The sequence below is a fragment of the Eriocheir sinensis genome, chromosome 25 (assembly GCF_024679095.1).
Source record: "Eriocheir sinensis breed Jianghai 21 chromosome 25, ASM2467909v1, whole genome shotgun sequence".
NCBI classification, from domain to species: domain Eukaryota; kingdom Metazoa; phylum Arthropoda; class Malacostraca; order Decapoda; family Varunidae; genus Eriocheir; species Eriocheir sinensis.
The window spans coordinates 1,595,076-1,613,143 of NC_066533.1; the positions used below are offsets into that span (position 1 = coordinate 1,595,076).

Here is an 18,068-nt window from a genome sequence, read left to right on the forward strand (position 1 = left end):
ATGAACAAAGTAGCATGATTGAAAATAAAAAGGAAAATAGAAATAACAATAATAGCAATAATCATAGTAAAGATAATAATAATAATCATGATAATAATAATGATAATAATAATAGTAATCATAATCCTAATAATATTCATAATAATAATAATGATGATGGCATCTTGTCCTTACATCTGTAATATGTGGCAACATTAAAAACATGCAGCGCGCTGAACGTGTCATCAGTACTTTTCAGTATGTGGTTGTACCTGTGTCTCCGTGGTTATGTTCCCTTGTGTGTGCGGGGGAAGGGGGGCATGCATGCGCTCTTGCCTGCTTTTATTGCCTATTTACATACCTTTACATACATAGAATCTAGAGTCAGTGTTGATAGGTGGTCTTCTGGACAGCATGTGGGTACCTATAGGCCACTGGACGGTGGCTGAAAAATCCCAGCTTGTGGCACCGGACGGGGCACGAACCCTCGTCGTCCTGGACGCGGCGCCATCACGCTAACCACTCAGCTGCCGCCATCCCGGACTTTACTGACTAGATTACCTTGAGTTCCTCTAACAAGGTGTTACGTGTTATTTAGTCGAGTTGGTTCAGTAACCATGTGACTTAGGTATTTATCCTCGAAAATATCAAGCATTCTGTGTGTGTGTGTGTGTGTGTGTGTGTGTGTGTGTGTGTGTATGTGAGAGAGAGAGAGAGAGAGATACACTGCTTCTTTCCAACAGGACGAGGAGCGTGCGGCGACTCCAATCATTCTTGACGTAAGTACAGAATCAATATTTTCACTTTTGTTAAGTACTACTTTTATGACTTGGGACTTCAGGTCTGCTGGGCCAAGACCAAGGTACAGGTGTTTGGAGGCTTGCTACATGAAGCAGTACAGTCTGTTCATGTGTGTGGCGAGGGTAGTTTGACCCTTCTTCTGTACCCTGAGCCTAAAAACACTCATTACAACCTGATTGATATCCCCCTTTGACCTTTAGAAATAGCTGATGTGAGAAGGGAAAGTGTCTTGTAATACCAGCTCACATATCTCGGTAGAGTAGTTCAGAACAACGGTGAGTCTCGCCAGGAAGTCTTGCGGCTGATCGGCCTGGCCCACGGTGTTATGGACTCGCTCAGCAGGAGTGTCTGGCGTTGCTGATACTTGTATAGAAGGATAAAGCTCCCGATCTTCCAGTCCCTTGTGCTCCCTGTCTTTCTCTAAGGCTGTGAGACATGGACACTGAACAGTAACTTGAAGAGGCGGATAGATACCTTCAGTAATAAGTGAATCGCTGGAATGACTTATTTTGTGTCCAACCGGCGACTGTTCCGTGACACTGATTCGACATATATTAGCCGCATAGTCCGTCAACGCCAACTCCAGCTATACATGCATGTGGCACGCTGCCCAGAAGCCGACCTGCTCATCGGGTTGTTTTTGTAAGAGACAACCCTGAGTGGAGGAGGTCAAGGGGACGTCCAGAGTTCATGGTTTGAGCAAATCGACAGATCTCTCCAGGAGGTGCTTCGGATGGAAAGGCGGCCTGTAGGAGACTTGAACGGAGGGACCCCGGGACTTGGCGTCGTAGGGAACGCGCCCCCAGGCTTATGCCACCATTTCTTGATTGAACGATCTGTTACTTCGGCAAGGGCTGCCTCTGCTACTTTACTACTACGAACTCTTGTTCCTTTGACTGCTACATCGACAACGTTTTTCCTTTTCTTCTCTATGGTTCTGTTATTTATTGCTCCTGTTTCTTGGTGTGGCCTGATGGTCGGCTCCAGCCCATTATGGCGCAGGCGAGTGTTTATAGTGGCGCCATCATGCGCGGGAGCTTAGGTTCAATAGAGCTGCCTTATATAGGCCTACCGGCCTCTTACAGACTCCTACGTTCTTATGTTCTTATGTACTACTACTAATACTAGTATTGCTGCTGCTACTACTACTACTACTACTACTACTACTACTTACTACTACTACTACTACTACTACTAATTCTTTTACTGCTATTACTACTACTACTACTACTACTACTACTACTACTACTACTACTACTACTACTACTACTACTACTACTACTACTACTACTACTACTACTACTACTACTAATAATAATAATAATAATAATAATAATAATAATAATAATAATAATAATAATAATAATACGTACTACTACTACTACTACTACTATTACTACTACTACTACTACAATTTTTATTACTACTACTTTTTTTTTTATACGGGCCTCCATCTATTAGAGTTGCGTTGTGAGCGGTATATTCTCTCATATCCTTTCACAAAGCAATTCATTGGCCCCACCCCGCCAATGACTGTGGCCGACAACCATCTTTATTTAATATTACAAACTTTACTAAACATTTTATTTTTAAGCTAACAGAGCTTGTGGTTGATACGAGTATCAACCACCGTCGCCTCAAAGTCCAGGTCAGCAATGCGGGTGGTTTTGGGTGCAGGTGACCTGGTTCCTCTCAGGCAGACCAAGGCTGACCTCAGGAGGGAGAAGGACAGCCTGCATCTCATCCAGGCGACCACACTGCTTCTTGGCTGCTGTTTCCTATCCGCCAGTGTTTCGGCGAGTCTTGCGTAGAAGCTCTGCGCCCTTGGTACCATCCCTCCTGCCGTCGTGAATACTACCGGGGTGAAGGAGCCCTGGTCCACATTCTGTATTCTTTCTTCATATGCTCTGTTCTTCTCTTGTTCGTTTCTTCTGTGGGCTACATCAAGGGTCAGGTCTCTGTGGCAATGGGCCATGGGATCAAAGATCCTTATGTCAAAATATGCCCTTTGTCCACGAGTCCAAAACCCTCTGGCGCTAACATCCACTCGTGCTTCGTTCGATACATTAACGGTGCGTCTGGCGAGGTGTTCGCCTTGCAGGGGGAGCAGCATGGGTTCCACAGTCACGTCGTGGCAGACTTCTTTCAGCATCTGAGCTGTTACGTCTCTTACTTCATCATGTCTCATGCAGACGAAACCTCCTCTCTTGCATGTCATGGCATGATTTTGGTTGAAGGGTGAGCCACAGTTACACATGTTTGGGAGCCCATCCACTGGCCAGCCATACCTGAGGGCAAGGGCATCAGTAAATTCTTTTTTGTTTAAGTTGAAGCCTTTTGCCCTGATAGATAGTGTAGTTAGCCAGTTTGAAGCGCCCACTTCCTGTGCAATATCTGTCCTCCTCCTTGTGTCTTCTGGGAGTTCTCTCATTAGGTCACTCAGAGTGTCTCTGTTTTTCTTCTCTGTTTATGGAGATTTCATTCCTTAGTGACCTAATATCTTGAGGGTTGTCTTCTCCCCTTTCATTTTGATTGGTAATATATCCGGTCAAGGAGGCTGTGATTCGGATTGAGTTCCCGAATTCAGACTCAGCCATATTTTGCGGGTTGGTGATGCCGAGCCCACCCATTCTTGGCGGCAACTCTAGCAATCTTCTCTCCTGGTCACTGGGACATCTCCCATTTGCGCCAATAACTACCAACTAATCGATGACGTCACGGGTTAGCGCGCGGATCTACAAACGTTTACCGCGCTCTGTGTGACGCTAAATTTGTTATTAAATAACTACTGCCTCGGAGCTGACGGTAACGCTAACAATATTATCAGATTTACGTATAAATGCTTATAAATTGCGTTTTTCAACTTGAAATATAACTTTGCGAGTAGAGGAGGCCCATTTCTTTATAAAATGATGAGATATGCACCCTTTGAGAGGTATATGATAAGTGTGGGCGGTATGGCAACACCCGGCCGGGGGATTGCCAGACCTCCCACCTCTGCCTGCTGCTGGAGAATGGCTTGGCGACGAGGAAAAGTTGCCGAACTTTATGTAATTTCTGATTTACTTGGGAGAATTTTGCGTTTTCCTTCTATATGTAGATACAGAAAGCGTTAATTTACCCATACATGTTAACAGAACGATCTTACAATATATAATAGCGAAGAAATCTGAGGCATATAGATGCCCAGACTCAATTCTGCCCGAGGCTCAATTTTGTCGATGACAGGGGCCTATATTTTTCCTTCCCCTGTCATTATTAATGAATCTCAGGTGTCGCAACTTGGTGTAAACATGCCTTAAGTATTCACCTGTGGAAATATATTGATGTATATGTGATTGGTATCCTATTTTCTGAGAAAAATGAATGTGCGATCATGGGTGTCGGAGCGCTGCTCTGGAGGATTTTATTTATTTATTTATTTATTTTTTTTTACGTCGTTGCGCCGGTAGGCATCCTCCTGGTGGGGCCTGATGGTCGGCCCAAGGCTTCTTCCAGGTGGGGCCTGATGGTCGGCCCAGCCCGTTCTGGCGCAGGCGAGTGTTTATGGTGGCGCCATCCTGCATTGGCTTATGCTGCCCCCCGGAACTCGCTCTTGATTCGCTTGGACGGCTTCCTCTAGAGACCGGGTTGATGGGTGGTCTTCAGGACAGCATGTGGGTAGTTTTAAGCCACTCGGCGGTGACTGAAAAATCCGAGTGGTAGCGTGGGGATTCGAACCCGCGTCGTCCATCACGCAGTGAATGTGGGCCCAGTACGCTACCAGTTCGGCCACCGCCTACCCTTGGCTTGGCTTGGCGACGAGGAAAAGCTGCCGAACTTTATGTACTTTCTTATTTAATGAGGCAAATTTTGACATGGTCTTTGTCATCATAATAAAGAATGATGATCATGCTAGTTCTAGACGCCATATCAGTCGAAAAGAACCCCACATACACGAGCTTGAGCTAAGATAACAGAGGCATGTGAATGCCCGGGCTTAATTTTGCCCGTGACACCGCCCCCATTCGTGGAGGGACCATGGACCTTTGTCGAGTGACAACTATCCCATGAGTTGGGCCGCAGATATGGCAAGACAGTCTTAATTTTCCCTATTCCTTCCTTCCGTCCTTCGTTTTGTCTGCCTCGATATCTGTCCCATATTTATGTTTGCTTTCTTCCTGCCTCAATCTCCTCCGTATCTTCTTTTTCTTCATCTTAAGCATGTTCGTAGGTAACAAGACATCGAACAGCAGAGTTACTTTGACGTAAATGTGCAGCAAACAACGAAATAATTGAATTCGTAGATTACGATTTAGTACAGTTTGCCTTGAAAGGAAGAAAAATGGGAAAAGAGAATGGGTTTCTTGAACCAGCACCTGGAGGGGCCTCCCTAGGATTGCCTGACGGTTCTGTAAACGTGCTTGCGATTCGCTGCAAGGCCAATGACGTCATCAACCAATCAGCGGCGTCGCTGACTTAGCGCGCCTCTAACTACAATCTAAGGTTTGCTTCGTGAATCTGACGCTAACGTCGGTAGCTAAATCAATAGTGCGTAGTTATATTAGTTCGTAGTTATTGAGTCTGTTTGTGAATTCGGGCCCTGAGCTGTTTTTCTCTTTTTTTTTTCTTTCCCAAATTCCTGTTTATGTCTCTTGCTTTGGGTAGCCAGGTAAAACATCCTCTCAGCGGTCCAGCGTCCGTGCTCTACGGCTAGCACTCAGTCCAATCCCTGGTTTGGGAGGGGCCTGCACCCCTCCTCCTAAAATGTCCTATTGGTCCTAAAAAAAACGGCGTCAGCCTCGACCCCAATCCCGTATTGCTGGGGCCCGACCGTGCGGCACATTTGGCGAGCCTGCTGTCAATGGCAGGTGGAGGGCAAAGCCTATAGGACCCCTGCATATTGAAGGAGGAAGGATCCCTTAACTCCTCTCCTTGTTTTCGGAGTGTCTGGGTAGGCGCAGAAGCGGCGCCCGACCGCAGAACCGTCCCCCGGATCAACCTGTAGTTGGACATAGTGGAACTATGTAGACGAGGAGGCCTGGCAGAGCTGGATGGCTTTGTAATGGAGTAAGTGTTGGTCCAAATCGCTCTGGTGCCAGGAACAGCAACAGTTCTCGCCTCCTGCATTTTGTAAGGTCTAGAATGTTGAGCATTGCAGGTTCTTAGGACCGGAGACCAGAACTGCAGGGCTGGACTTGATATAGGAATGCCGGAAGGGAAAACTTGACCACATTCCTCCAAATGCCCTTTGGTGGATCCTCCAGACCTTTTTATTTTACAGCATATTAAGCAGCTTAAAGGAAATAATAATTGAGAAAAAAATTCCATGAATCACTGCCCCTATAAAAAGAAGAGTTCAGGAGAGTGGTCAAAAGAAAGGTCAATTTCGGAAGAAGAGGTGTCGAAATATTCGCCTTTTAAAAGCGGTCAAGTCATAAGCAGGAGGAAATATAGAAGAAGGAAGGCTATTCCAGAGTTAACCAGTGTAAGGGATAAAAGACTAAAGATCCTGGTTAACTCTTGCATAAGGGATTTGGGCAGTATAGGGATGAGCTTGAGTAGAAAGTCGAGTGGAGCGGGGCCGCTGGAAGGGGGAAGGCATGCAGTTTGCAAGTTCATAAGAACAGCCAGCATGAATTTATCGATAGAAGACAGAAAGAGATGCAACACTGCGGCGGAATTTAAGAGATAGAAAACTGTCAGCAGGAGAAGGGGAGTTGATGAGACGAAAAGCCTTAGACTCCACTCTGTCCAAGAGAGCTGTGTGAGTGGAGCTCTCCACACAGGAGATGCATACTTTATACGAGGGCGGACAAGGCCCCTGTACATGGATAGCATGTAAGTGGGGAAAAATATCTGGCGTCGAGGAAGCTGATCTAGTATTAATAATAATATTAATAATATTAATAATAATAATAATAACAATAATATACGGTTTATTTAGGGAGAAGCAGCTCTAGAGCTGAAAATATACATATTATGTATGGAGATCATTAAAACTACAAACTTAAAAGTAAAGAGTCTATGTGTTCAGGATTTTAACTATTGTGGGTATTGCACTGTTCTTATACCTGTCAGTAAGCGCACGTATGGGGAGCAGCTTGTTGTGGTGTCGGACATTGTGGCGGGGAGGGGGAGCTACCGGGGGGAGCAGGTTCCTGTGTCGTGGGTGGTGGAGGAGTTTGGTGGCAAACTGCTGGAGGAGGTGTTGGTGGCGGGCCTGAAGGTGGTGAGCTGCAGGGCGGGGAGGGCCTCCTGATGAGGATTTGAAACATGCAGGTTTTTCCGAAGTGCTGAGTTCTTTGTAATTTATCATATGCTTGCCGTTGCAACACAAGCTTTATGTAAGTTCAAGAGGAATTGCCTTCTGACAATTTTTTTTTTACATCTTCGTCTATGGCGCCGGTAGGCTTGTTTTTTGGAGGGGTCTGATGGTATGGTCCAGCCCGTTGTGGCGCTGGCCAATGTTTATAGTGGCGCCATCTTGCATTGGCTCATGCTGCCCACCGGAGCTCGTCTTTAATCCTAGAATCTAGAGACGGGGTTGATAGGTGGTCTTCTGGACAGCATGTGGGTAGTTTTAAGCCACTCGGCGGCGGCTGAAAAATCCCAACTTGGTGGCACCGGGCGATAATTGAACTCGCGTCCTCCCGAACGCGGCGCCGTCACGCTATCCACTCAGCCACCGCCTCCCCATAAATATCTCTAACAATTTTACTTCATCTTTTCCACCTCTCCTTAGTCCGATGGCAGCACGGCTGTTCCATCCTTCTAAAACTGAACTATTCTTTCAAACCTTATCTAAAAAATCACTCTGGACGATTCAGGGCATATTCCCCTTACTAATCCCCCTCTTCTTTCAAACCTTATCTAAAAAATCACTCTGGACGATTCAGGTCATATTCCATTTACTAATCCCACTCTTCTTTCAAACCTTATCTAAAAAATCACTCTGGACGATTCAGGGCACATTCCTCTTACTAATCCCCCTCTTCTTTCAAACCTTATCTAAAAAATCACTCTGGACAATTCAGGGCATATTCCTCTTACTAATCCCCCTCTTCTTTCAAACCTTATCTAAAAAATCACTATGGACGATTCAGGGCATATTCCCCTTACTAGCTCCCCCTCGTCTCATCAACTCCCCTCCTCCTACTGACAGTTTTCTATCTACCGTTACCGTTACCGTTGATGAGGTTTCAGGCCCCGCTCCACCGCCAGCGCAGCGCTCCGCAAGGTATCAACAATTATGATGTTAGCCTCTTTAATAATCCTCGATATGCACTCATTCACAACGTTGTAGTGAGTGAGTGAGTCTTAATTGCTCTCATGGATAGCCTACTGATATCATTTTAATAAACTTGGCATCATTATAGTCACTTGGCCATGTTTTGGTTCGCACCAATCACAATATATTTCCTTTTTACACTATCACAAATATCCATTACTTCATTTTCCATTTATCTGATATTTTCTTTATAGTATCACAATCTAATGTCCAGCGATTATTTCCAACTCACTGAACATTTAACACTCAATTTAGCTTTGATTCTCAAACACCAATCAATACCCATGATCGGTTATGTTACGAATTCTCTCAATTTCAGTCTGAAGGACTACACAACACTGGTCATTCGCCGAGTGCTTGATTTCAGGCTTCTTGTACTTCATATAATTTATGCATTCTTTTCTGCCATGGAGCACTCCCCTGATTTATGATCCCCAGCACATTTGAAACATTTTGGGTCTTCTCCATTGTTCTAGGCAGTACAGTTGGCCTCAAGATGGCCGTATCCTTGACAATGGTAACATATGATTGCATGGTATGTATCTCTCACAGTGTACACTCCTCATTTTAGTTTTATCTTGTCATGATGCTTGTGGATCAGCTTGTTGAGAATCTTCTCAATTTTCCCCTCATCTCCCGGAATCGAGTGTAGGAACTCATTCCTGTTTAACAATGTCTCAGTTATCTTATCCCCGGTCTCCTCCTTATGCACATTACAGATCATGGGCCTTAATTTCCCCACACTTTTTGTGCTAACTTACTCTACATTTTCTAATTTCTGAGCTACTTCATTCCTTATACTCTCATCATCAAAGTTCATAACAATGTTACCTCCATTCGTGAATCTTGAATCAGTAATCTGAATGCCTTGTAATGCCTGGGAAACTTCATTTTTCATCTCAGTAGCCTCTTTATCTTGATCAGAGGCCTTCACGACAAGGAGATGCTTCTTGCTCCTCCGTTTTGCTACATCAACCCAGCTGGCGCCACCCGACTCTGTCTTGTCAGCACAAAACACATCCGCCACCTCGCTCAACTTCTCTTTCACACTGAGTGCCCGAGTTTCAACCTCATTTTTCACAACTAATATTTCTTTAGATAATTCTTGACTAAATTGATCCAATTTTTCCACAATGTTGGTTGCTAAAGATGCCTTGTGTAAGCATGGCGAACACACCCAGTTAATTTTGGGTATACGTAATAATCTGCTTGACCCCTGTCAGATGAGCACACTTCTCATGACACCACTTAGGGCACAAACAGCATGCCATCCACTTATTGCATGAATAGTCTTCAAAGACGCAACACATGTCTCTCAGAGTCCTGCTCCTGCTGCTCGCCATTGTCGAATATCAGCAGTTTCAGGAGTGCACAAACAGAACGTTCATGCACTGTCACTCACTACCTCACGTAAAAATTAATCTCTTAAATTCCGCTGCAGCGTTGCCTCTCTTTCTATCTTCTATCGATATTTACATGCTGACTGTTCTTATGAACTTTCTATGCTTGTTATTAAAATTCTTAAGAATGATGTTTTCTACTCCCTCTCTGGCTACAACCCTGAGAAGGTTTATGGACCTGATGGAGTGCCTCCTATTGTCCTTTAAACTGTGCTTCCGTGCTGACACCCTGCCTGGTCGAACCTTTTCGTCGCCTTTCAAAATCTACCTTTCCTTCCTGCTGGAAGTACGCCTACATACAGCCTGTGCCTAAGAAGGGTGACCGTTCCAATCCCCTAAACTGCCGTCGTATAGTTTTGATTTCCTGCCTCTCCTCGGCAACTGAAACAATCCCTAACAGAAAAGTTCTCGAGCATCTATCAACGTTTGGTCTCGTTTCTGATTACCAGTGTGGGTTCGGCAAGGTTCGGTCTACGAACTGGTGATCTCGTTTCTGATTACCAGTGTGGGTTCGGCAAGGTTCGGTCTACGAGCTGGTGATCTTTTTTCTGATTACCAGTATGGGTTCGGCAAGGTTCGGTCTACGAACTGGAGATCTCGTTTTTGATTACCAGTGTGGGTTCGGCAAGGTTCGGTCTACGAACTGGTGATCTTGTTTCTGATTACCAGTGTGGGTTCGGCAAGGTGCGGTCTACGAACTGGTGATCTTTGCTTTCCTAAGTGACTTTGGGTCATCCTCTCTTAGCAATTTCAATGAAACTGTTGCTGTTGCCTTAGACATCTCGAAAGCCTTTGTCAGACCCTGGCATGAATCTTTGCTTTCTAAACTACCCTCCTTCCGTCTCTCTGTACTTTTTTCTCTAGTTTCCTTTAAGACCGATCCATCTCTGCTGTGGTAGACCGTCATTGTTCTTCCCCTAAACCTATCAACAGTGCTGTTTCACAGGGCTCTGTTCTATCTCCCACTTATTCATTTGTTCATTAATGATCTCTTTAAAACAAATTGTTCGATATTCAACCTTCCGGCAAAGACTACTCTGCATCTTTTTTTATATGTTTTGGCCTATGGCGCCGGTGGTGTGGCCTGATGGTCGACCCCAGCTCGATGTGGAGTAATCAAGTGTTTACAGTGGTGCCATCCTGCTTGTCTCACGCTGCCCCTCGGAGGTCATCTTTGAGCCTCCCTTTAGAGAGATAATCTAGAGTCCGGGTTCATAGGTGGTCCTCAGGACAGCATGTGGGTAGTCTTAGGCTACTCGGCGATGGCTGAAAACTCCCATGCAGCTGTGGCGGCGGGCAGGACTTGAACCAGCTTCCTCGTGGACGCCGCGCCTTCACGCTGACGGTTAAGCATTCAGCCACCCCTCCCTGACTACTCAACACCAATTACCCAATATTTTTAACAGAAGACAATTTAAACAGGTATTGCGGACCTTTAGGCTGCAGAACGCTTAACTGAGACCTTGATATCATAATATTGAGCAGGGTAGAGATAACTTGATGTCCTTTAATGTCTCGAAAACTCAATTTCTCCACCTCTAAATTCGACAATGTTTCAAACACCTATCCCCTATTATCCGATATATCTCAGCTGACATTTTATTTTACATTGAACCCTTTCGGTCAATCCTCAACTCGCTGTCTTAACTGAAAATTGCTCATCTCTTACTAAATCAACTTCACCGAGGTTAAGCGTTCTGTACCGTTTCCACCAGTTGTTTTCCCATCCCAGATGCTGTCCATTTACTATGACTTATTCCTTCCTCTTATGGAGGATGTATCTCATGTGTGTGTGTGTGTGTGTGTGTGTGTGTGTGTGTGTGTGTGTGTGTGTGTGTAATTAACCGCATAATTTTAGAGAGAGAGAGAGAGAGAGAGAGAGAGAGAGAGATACACTACCTCTTTCTTTCCAACAGGACGAGGAGCGCGGCGACTCAATCATTCTTGACGTAAGTACAGAATCAATATTTTCACTTTTTTTAAGTGCTGCTTTTATTACTTGGGACTTCAGGTCTCCTGGGTCAAGACCAAGGTACAGGTGTTTGGAGGCTTGCTACATGAAGCAGTACAGTCTGTTCATGCGTGTGGCGAGGACACTGAGATCGCGGAAAAGTTCACATATCTTGGTAGAGTAGTTCAGAACAACGGTGAGTCTCGCTAGAAAGTTTTATGGCTGCTTGGCCTGGCCCACGGTGTTATGACCACGCTCAGCGCGAGTGTCTGGCGTTGTCGATACCTGTGTAGAAGGACTAAGATCCGGATCTTTGAGTCCCTTGTGCTTCCTGTCTTTCTCTAAGGCATGAACACTGAACAGTAACTTGAACAGGCGGCCTTTGGTAATAAGTGTGTCGCTGAAATGACTGTGTCAAATCAGCGACTACTCCGTGAGATCTATATGACATATATTATCCGCATAGTCCATTAATTTGAATACCGGTGATACCAGTTCGGAAAACTCAGGTACCGGCAGTACCAGTACCGGTACCTGTTGGTGGCGCCAGTTTCGAGTATCACCTCAGTACCAGGGCCCGAGTTTACAATTAATCTTAAACCGCTAAGTTTGACTTTAGGGCGAGTTTAACTTTATTCTTCATCTTATCCCTCATAAGTTGATCTTAGCTGACGGGATATTTTAGACGGGCCCAAACCCGTATTAAGGAGCCTAAGTCGAACTTCAGTCGCCAAGATGGCCGAACGTCAACAAGCCCGTCAGCGCCTAGAGAAGACTTTTCAAGAGCGAAGAGACGTTCTGAATACTTTGAGTGACGCAGAACTATTGAAACGCTACAGACTGGATCGTGCAGGAGTACTGTTCGTAACGGATTTGGTGAGAGGGGCCTTGCAAAGCCCTACTTCAAGGAGTTTTGCATTGACACCCGAAATGAAAGTAATTATTACACTGCGTTATTTAGCAACGGGGAAAATGCAGATGTGTAACAGTGATGATCTTGGTCCATCACAGTCGTCAGTAAGCAAAGCGATCACCAATACCCTCAAGGCACTTACACAACTAGCCATACTTGTCCAATTCATTCGATTTCCTCGCACGTCCCTGAAATCCGAGATAAACAACAAGAATTTGTGCAAGTTGCAAACTTCCCTGGCATTGTTGGTGTAATAGATTGCACGCATGTCAGGATACTGGCCCCCAGGGAATATGAAGCAGACCATGTCAACAGGAAGAATTTCCATAGCATAAACACACAATTAGTGTTTGATGCCAAATATAATATTCTTAATGTTGTAGCTAATTGGCCTGGGTCCACTCATGATGCTCGTATTTGGCGTGAGAGTGGCCTCAAACGCATGTTTGAGGATCATCGTATGCCACCGGACTCATGTCATCTATTAGGGGACAGTGGCTACCCTTGCAGACGGTATCTGTTAACTCCCTTCCCTCTACTATGTGTAGAGTGTGGCAGTCTCTCCAATTCAATCCCCTTTTCCTCTTGGGAGAAGTGAAAGCGGCAATATTTTCCATGATTACTTCGTCAGAGGGTGGGTGATGCAGGAATGAGGAAGACGAACAGGAACGCGTGTCCGTGTTTACATTCAAGAGAAAAAAAAAAGAATATCACCTTGCGCGGATGATAAACGTAACCTTTATTTTATAAATACTACCTTATTATGCCCATATTTCTGAAGTATATCACCATATAACATTGATAAATTACTATTACTGCATATTCAGTCACTGAAGTGTTGCAGTTCTGCAATTTGAAAAATACATCTTTTGCCGGGACAAATTTTCATACTGGATCAGCTGTTGAGTGAAGTTGAACTTATTTTTTCATTTAAGCTCAGCTATAAGTTAAACTCGAGATTCATTGGAACTTTTAAGTTAAAGATTAAGATTAATTGTAAATTCGGGCCCAGTACACTTAGTGCCGCCAGTACCGGTACTTAGATAATCGGCAGTATCCTAACAACGTATGCCTCGATTGGGAAAAGAAGATGAAGTTTACAAAATAAATGATGCTCAACAAAATGTAAATCCGTGTGGACTGCGAACGTTTAAAAAAATGGATACAAAAACAACAGGATCCATTAAGACACCTCTTTTGACCGTCACCTGAAGTGGAATCCAATTAAGACATTTCTCATCCCTGCCTAAGGTCGGAAGCTCTAGGCAGTGTTAAGAACTTTTATAATGTAATATATCTTGTAACCTTTTAAAGGATATGACAACAGTAAATGAAAGAAAAGATGATAAGAGTATGCTCAGCTACTCCTTGGTGATATTTGAGACAGAAGAGGACACAGAGTGTGAGGACACAAATGACTTCTTCAGGAAGCACCCCCCCTCGGACCTTGCTGTGTATCAATCAGTCATTGGGGCACACCCGCGGTGCGCGTCGCACCCCGGGTGTGGAAAACTTCCGAGAAAGATGGAGTGAGTGTCGAGTTTTTGCAAATAAAAGCTGGAGAATGGTATAAAAACATGATTTTTTCTCATAAAATCATCATAAAAGAATCCATACGACTGCGACATGCAGGCAATAATATATACAGAAAAGGCAACGTTAGGAGAAATCGCCCTACCTGCGGAGGCCGTCACCTTGGCCCTTGTGCCAGTAGTGGGGGGGGTCCCATTACCTCGGGCCAGTATGACATCCAGGTAAACCCGGTGGTGGCTGCGGGAATCATGTTTCTTAAAGGTCCCTCTAAACAAGAAAAATGAGAAAAAAACATCACTCACGCAAACCATTTCATAATATGTATCAAAGCATTTGTGATCAGTTTATGCATCATCTATTTTGGGGGGTTTATATTATGGCAAAAATTTGGCCCATCGCTGGTACACGGTAAAGCCACAAATTTGGCCCGTCGCTACTACACGGTTAACCACAATTTACCTTCCCAGGTACCCAATTTTTGGGCTCGAAAAGGAGAATAAACAGCTTGGCGGGTTGTGCGCCGACTGCCCAGTCAATTTGAAACCGGGTACGCGGATTCATGGGGAGGCGGTGGCTGAGTCGACTGAGTGATGGCGCCGCGTTCAGCAGGACGTGAGTTCAATCCCCGCCCGGTGCCACCAAGCTGGGATTTTTCAGCCGCCGCCGAGTGGCTTAAAACTACCCACATGCTGTCCAGAAGACAACCTATCAACCCGGACTCTAGATTCTAGGATTAAAGACGAGCTCCGGGAGGGCAGCATGAGCCAATTTAAGATGGCGCCACTATAAACACTCGCCTGCGCCAGAACGGGCTGGGTCGACCATCAGGGCCCACCGGGAAGAGGCCTACCGGCGCAATAGGCCGTGACGTAGAAAAAAAAAATAAGCGTGCTAACCCCTAGAGTCTTAGACCGTCGAAGCGCTTTGAAAGTAAAGAAAGATCTAACATAAGAAATAACCGTCCTATCAGCTTACTCTTAGTTATATATCATTCATATACGAATCACAAACACCACAAAGGAGGGGGAGGCGGTGGCTGAGTGGTTAGAGTGCCGGTCCCGCATTCGCCGTGTCCTGGATGATGTCCCTTCGAATCCGACGCTACCACCTGGGATCTTCCAGTCACCACCGAGTGGCGTAAGACTACCGACATGCTTTCCTGAAGACCACCCATCAATCCTGACTCCAGAGGAACTGTTCAAGGGAAATAATAGGGGCTTCGTGGTGCAGTGGTTAGCACACTCAGCTTACAACCGAGAGAGCCCGGGTTCGATTCCCGGGCGGAGTTGAAAAAATTGGGCGGCTTTTCTGATACCCTATGCCCCTGTCCACCCAGCAGTGAATGGGTACCAGGTATTAATCGGGGATTGTGTCCCGTCTCCTAGGATCTGTTCCCTTCTCCTATAAATCCTTCCCCTTCTGTCTCTCTCCGGCATATGACAACAGATGTTGCGCCGACTAAACCAAACTTTACAACTTTCAAAGGAAATAAAAAATGAGCTCCGGGGGTCAGCATGAACCAAGATCAGTTGACGCTACTATGAACACTTGCCTGCGTCCATGGGCTGGAGCCGACACCCAGACCCCTCAAGAAAGCCTACCGGCGCTATAGACCAAGATGTAAAATAATAATAATAATAATAATAATCAGACAAATCAAATTCCTACTGTCGCGGAGAAGCCTCAGGCCCTGCAGTGGGTTATCCACCAGGGATCACTCTAAGCAGCAGATAAGGCAAAGGAGAAACTTAATGTGCACATATAACCTTTGTGTGGCACTGGATAACCTCACCTACTTATTTCTCTGAACTCCACTTACAGGTGCAGTGGTTAGCGTGCTTAGCTATGAATCTGCGGACCCGGGTTCGTACCCCAGCCCGGACGGAACGCGTTCAACCCACCCAGCTGTTGGGGGCTTCGTGGTGCAGTGGTTAGCACACTCGGCTCACAACCGAGAGAGCCCGGGTTCGATTCCCGGGCGGAGTGGAAAAATTTGGGCGGCTTTTCCGATACCCTACGCCCCTGTCCACCCAGCAGTGAATGGGTACCAGGTATTAATTGAGGGTTGTGTCCCGTCTCCTGGAATCTGTTCCCTTCTCCTATAATTCCTTCCCCCTCCTGTCTCTCTCCGGCATATGACCACAGATGTTGCGCCGACTAAACGAAACTTTCCAACTTTTTCCACCCAGCTGTTCATCCTTCTTTTCGGGCTGATCGAGAAATGATTACCTGGGCACACCTGGTGAACATAAACTGTGGCAATACCGGGCTTCATACTGGCCCGTGTCCCCGGTAATGAGTTCTTCCTACCTAAGTCTATATATACCAAGTCAAGTCACTCTGCTTCAAAACTGCGACCGGTACGCGCAGGAGGCGGTTGTGGGGCGGAGCAGCGGGATGACGTCACTTGGAGCAAAAAAAAAAAAATACCCGCCAGTTCAGTGGTGACTAAGTTGGGGCCGTGTGTGCACTCTGGTTGTGCATTCTCGCCTTCTTTCACAGCGTGTTCAGGCAAGCCACTGACGAAAAAATACGTCTTTATTGTGCGTGACTGTAATTTCAATGCCTACAAACGGCGGTGTGGGGTGTGAGGGAGGGCATGTTGAAGTGACTGATTTAAATTAGTCCGCCTTTCCTCGTTTTCTCTAAATCCCGGTTTCTACATTCTCTATAATTCTCTTATAGTTTGGCTCCAAGTAGTGTCACGCATAAACCACGCCTCGGCCGTGTCTCCTCCCACAAACCTGCGTATGACTTGACTTGGTGTATATAGACTTAGCTTCCCACCACAGGCTCAAAGGAAGCGATGGAGTTGAGCACCGCAGCCACGCTCAGCTATAGTGGATGCACCCAGCTTTAACTTCACCTTTATATTGCACTAATGTAAATATATTTTTTCTCTCTATAGGGGAGTGATGACAAAGGACACGAGGGACCGGATGGCAAAGCAGAAATGAGAGATCTGGTGAGTCTGAATAAAATTACAATGAATACGTAATTACTCCGCAATACATAGTTTCATCACTCTTGTCTTCCTGTCAGCTATTCCGAATATTCTTTTATTCTTTCCTCTGTTTTTTCATTAAGACACGAGACTTCATGGAAACCAATCCTAGTGTTGTGAACGGCCACCAAGTCTTTGAAGGAGACATGGTCTTGACGGAGAGCCAGTGGCGAGCGGTCAGGGAGAGGAAGGCCCTTGCAGACCTCTCAGCGCGCTGGCCTGAACAGGGCGGCTTCCCCACCGTGCCCTACTACCTCGACACTACCGACTGTATGTAAAAATTATGTTTCCATTCACAAACAGACAAAGACGAGCGTACAGGTTAGGGTCGTATTACAAAACATTTCGCCTCCCCAAAACACATATTTGACAAGGCTTTCGTAAGAGTTGTGGGCATTTCCAGGAGTAGTTTTATGACCCTGGTGGTAGTCTGACCCTTCTTCTGTATCGTGATCCTCAAGAAACACTCATTAAAACCCGACTGACCCACTCTTTGGCCTTTAGAAATAGATGATGTGAGAAGCGAAAGTGTCTTGTAATGCCGACCGAAGAGTATTTGGCCTACTATCGAGATGTGTTAACATACTCAAAAGAACCTGAACTATAAATCTCGATTGTATACGATAGTTCAGTAACACAGCCAGTCTCTTTCTTTATACCATAAAAAAATAAAAAAAATTGTTTTCGGTTTTCACCTCGGACTCAGCCGTCACTGTGGCTGCCATAAATGCAGCGATTGCTCACTGGGAGCAAAACACCTGCATCAGATTCCAGCTCACGTCCAACCTCGCTCAACGGCACGTCAGGTTTTTTGAAGGGTCTGGATGCTGGTCGTATGTCGGCATGCTGGCCCAGAATGGACAAGACATTTCCATTGGAAGTGGCTGCAAAGAAGTAACTACACTATGGTAATATTATGTCGTAACACAATAAATTATATAGTTACCATACTGCACTCCCCAATACCGCTCACTCTACACTGGTTCTGCTCCCATGACATACTCTGTTCCCTCAACATTTAAAACTTATGCCACTTGGTTTAACTGTCTTTCCATGCCTCTACTGATTCCTTGCATTAAACCTTCCCATGAAGTCTTCTCCTAAAACCTTCCTCTATTAAGAAACCATACGAAAGTAAATGAAATTCAGGAGTCGCAGCTGTTTGCACAGAAGATGACAGCACCACAAAAACATTACCATTGATAACTAAATAATAA

At 45.4% G+C, this 18,068-nt stretch overlaps 1 protein-coding gene and 1 non-coding gene across 2 annotated transcripts in view; both read left to right on the plus strand.

Moving 5' to 3' along the window:
• Positions 1-726: 726 nt before the first annotated feature.
• The window catches only part of LOC127003208 (protein SpAN-like), a 32,497-nt gene continuing 15,155 nt past the window's right edge, over positions 727-18,068 (plus strand). Inside the window, exons 1-4 of the mRNA XM_050869583.1 lie at positions 727-758; positions 16,756-16,812; positions 16,935-17,121; positions 17,558-17,745. Of these exons, the coding sequence (XP_050725540.1) occupies positions 16,801-16,812; positions 16,935-17,121; positions 17,558-17,745 (387 nt within the window). The 5' untranslated portion in view covers positions 727-758; positions 16,756-16,800. The remainder of the gene's footprint in view (positions 759-16,755; positions 16,813-16,934; positions 17,122-17,557; positions 17,746-18,068) is intronic.
• On the plus strand, positions 15,063-15,136 carry Trnav-uac (transfer RNA valine (anticodon UAC)). Its single transcript has one exon. It is a non-coding gene; the product is annotated as a tRNA-Val (tRNA).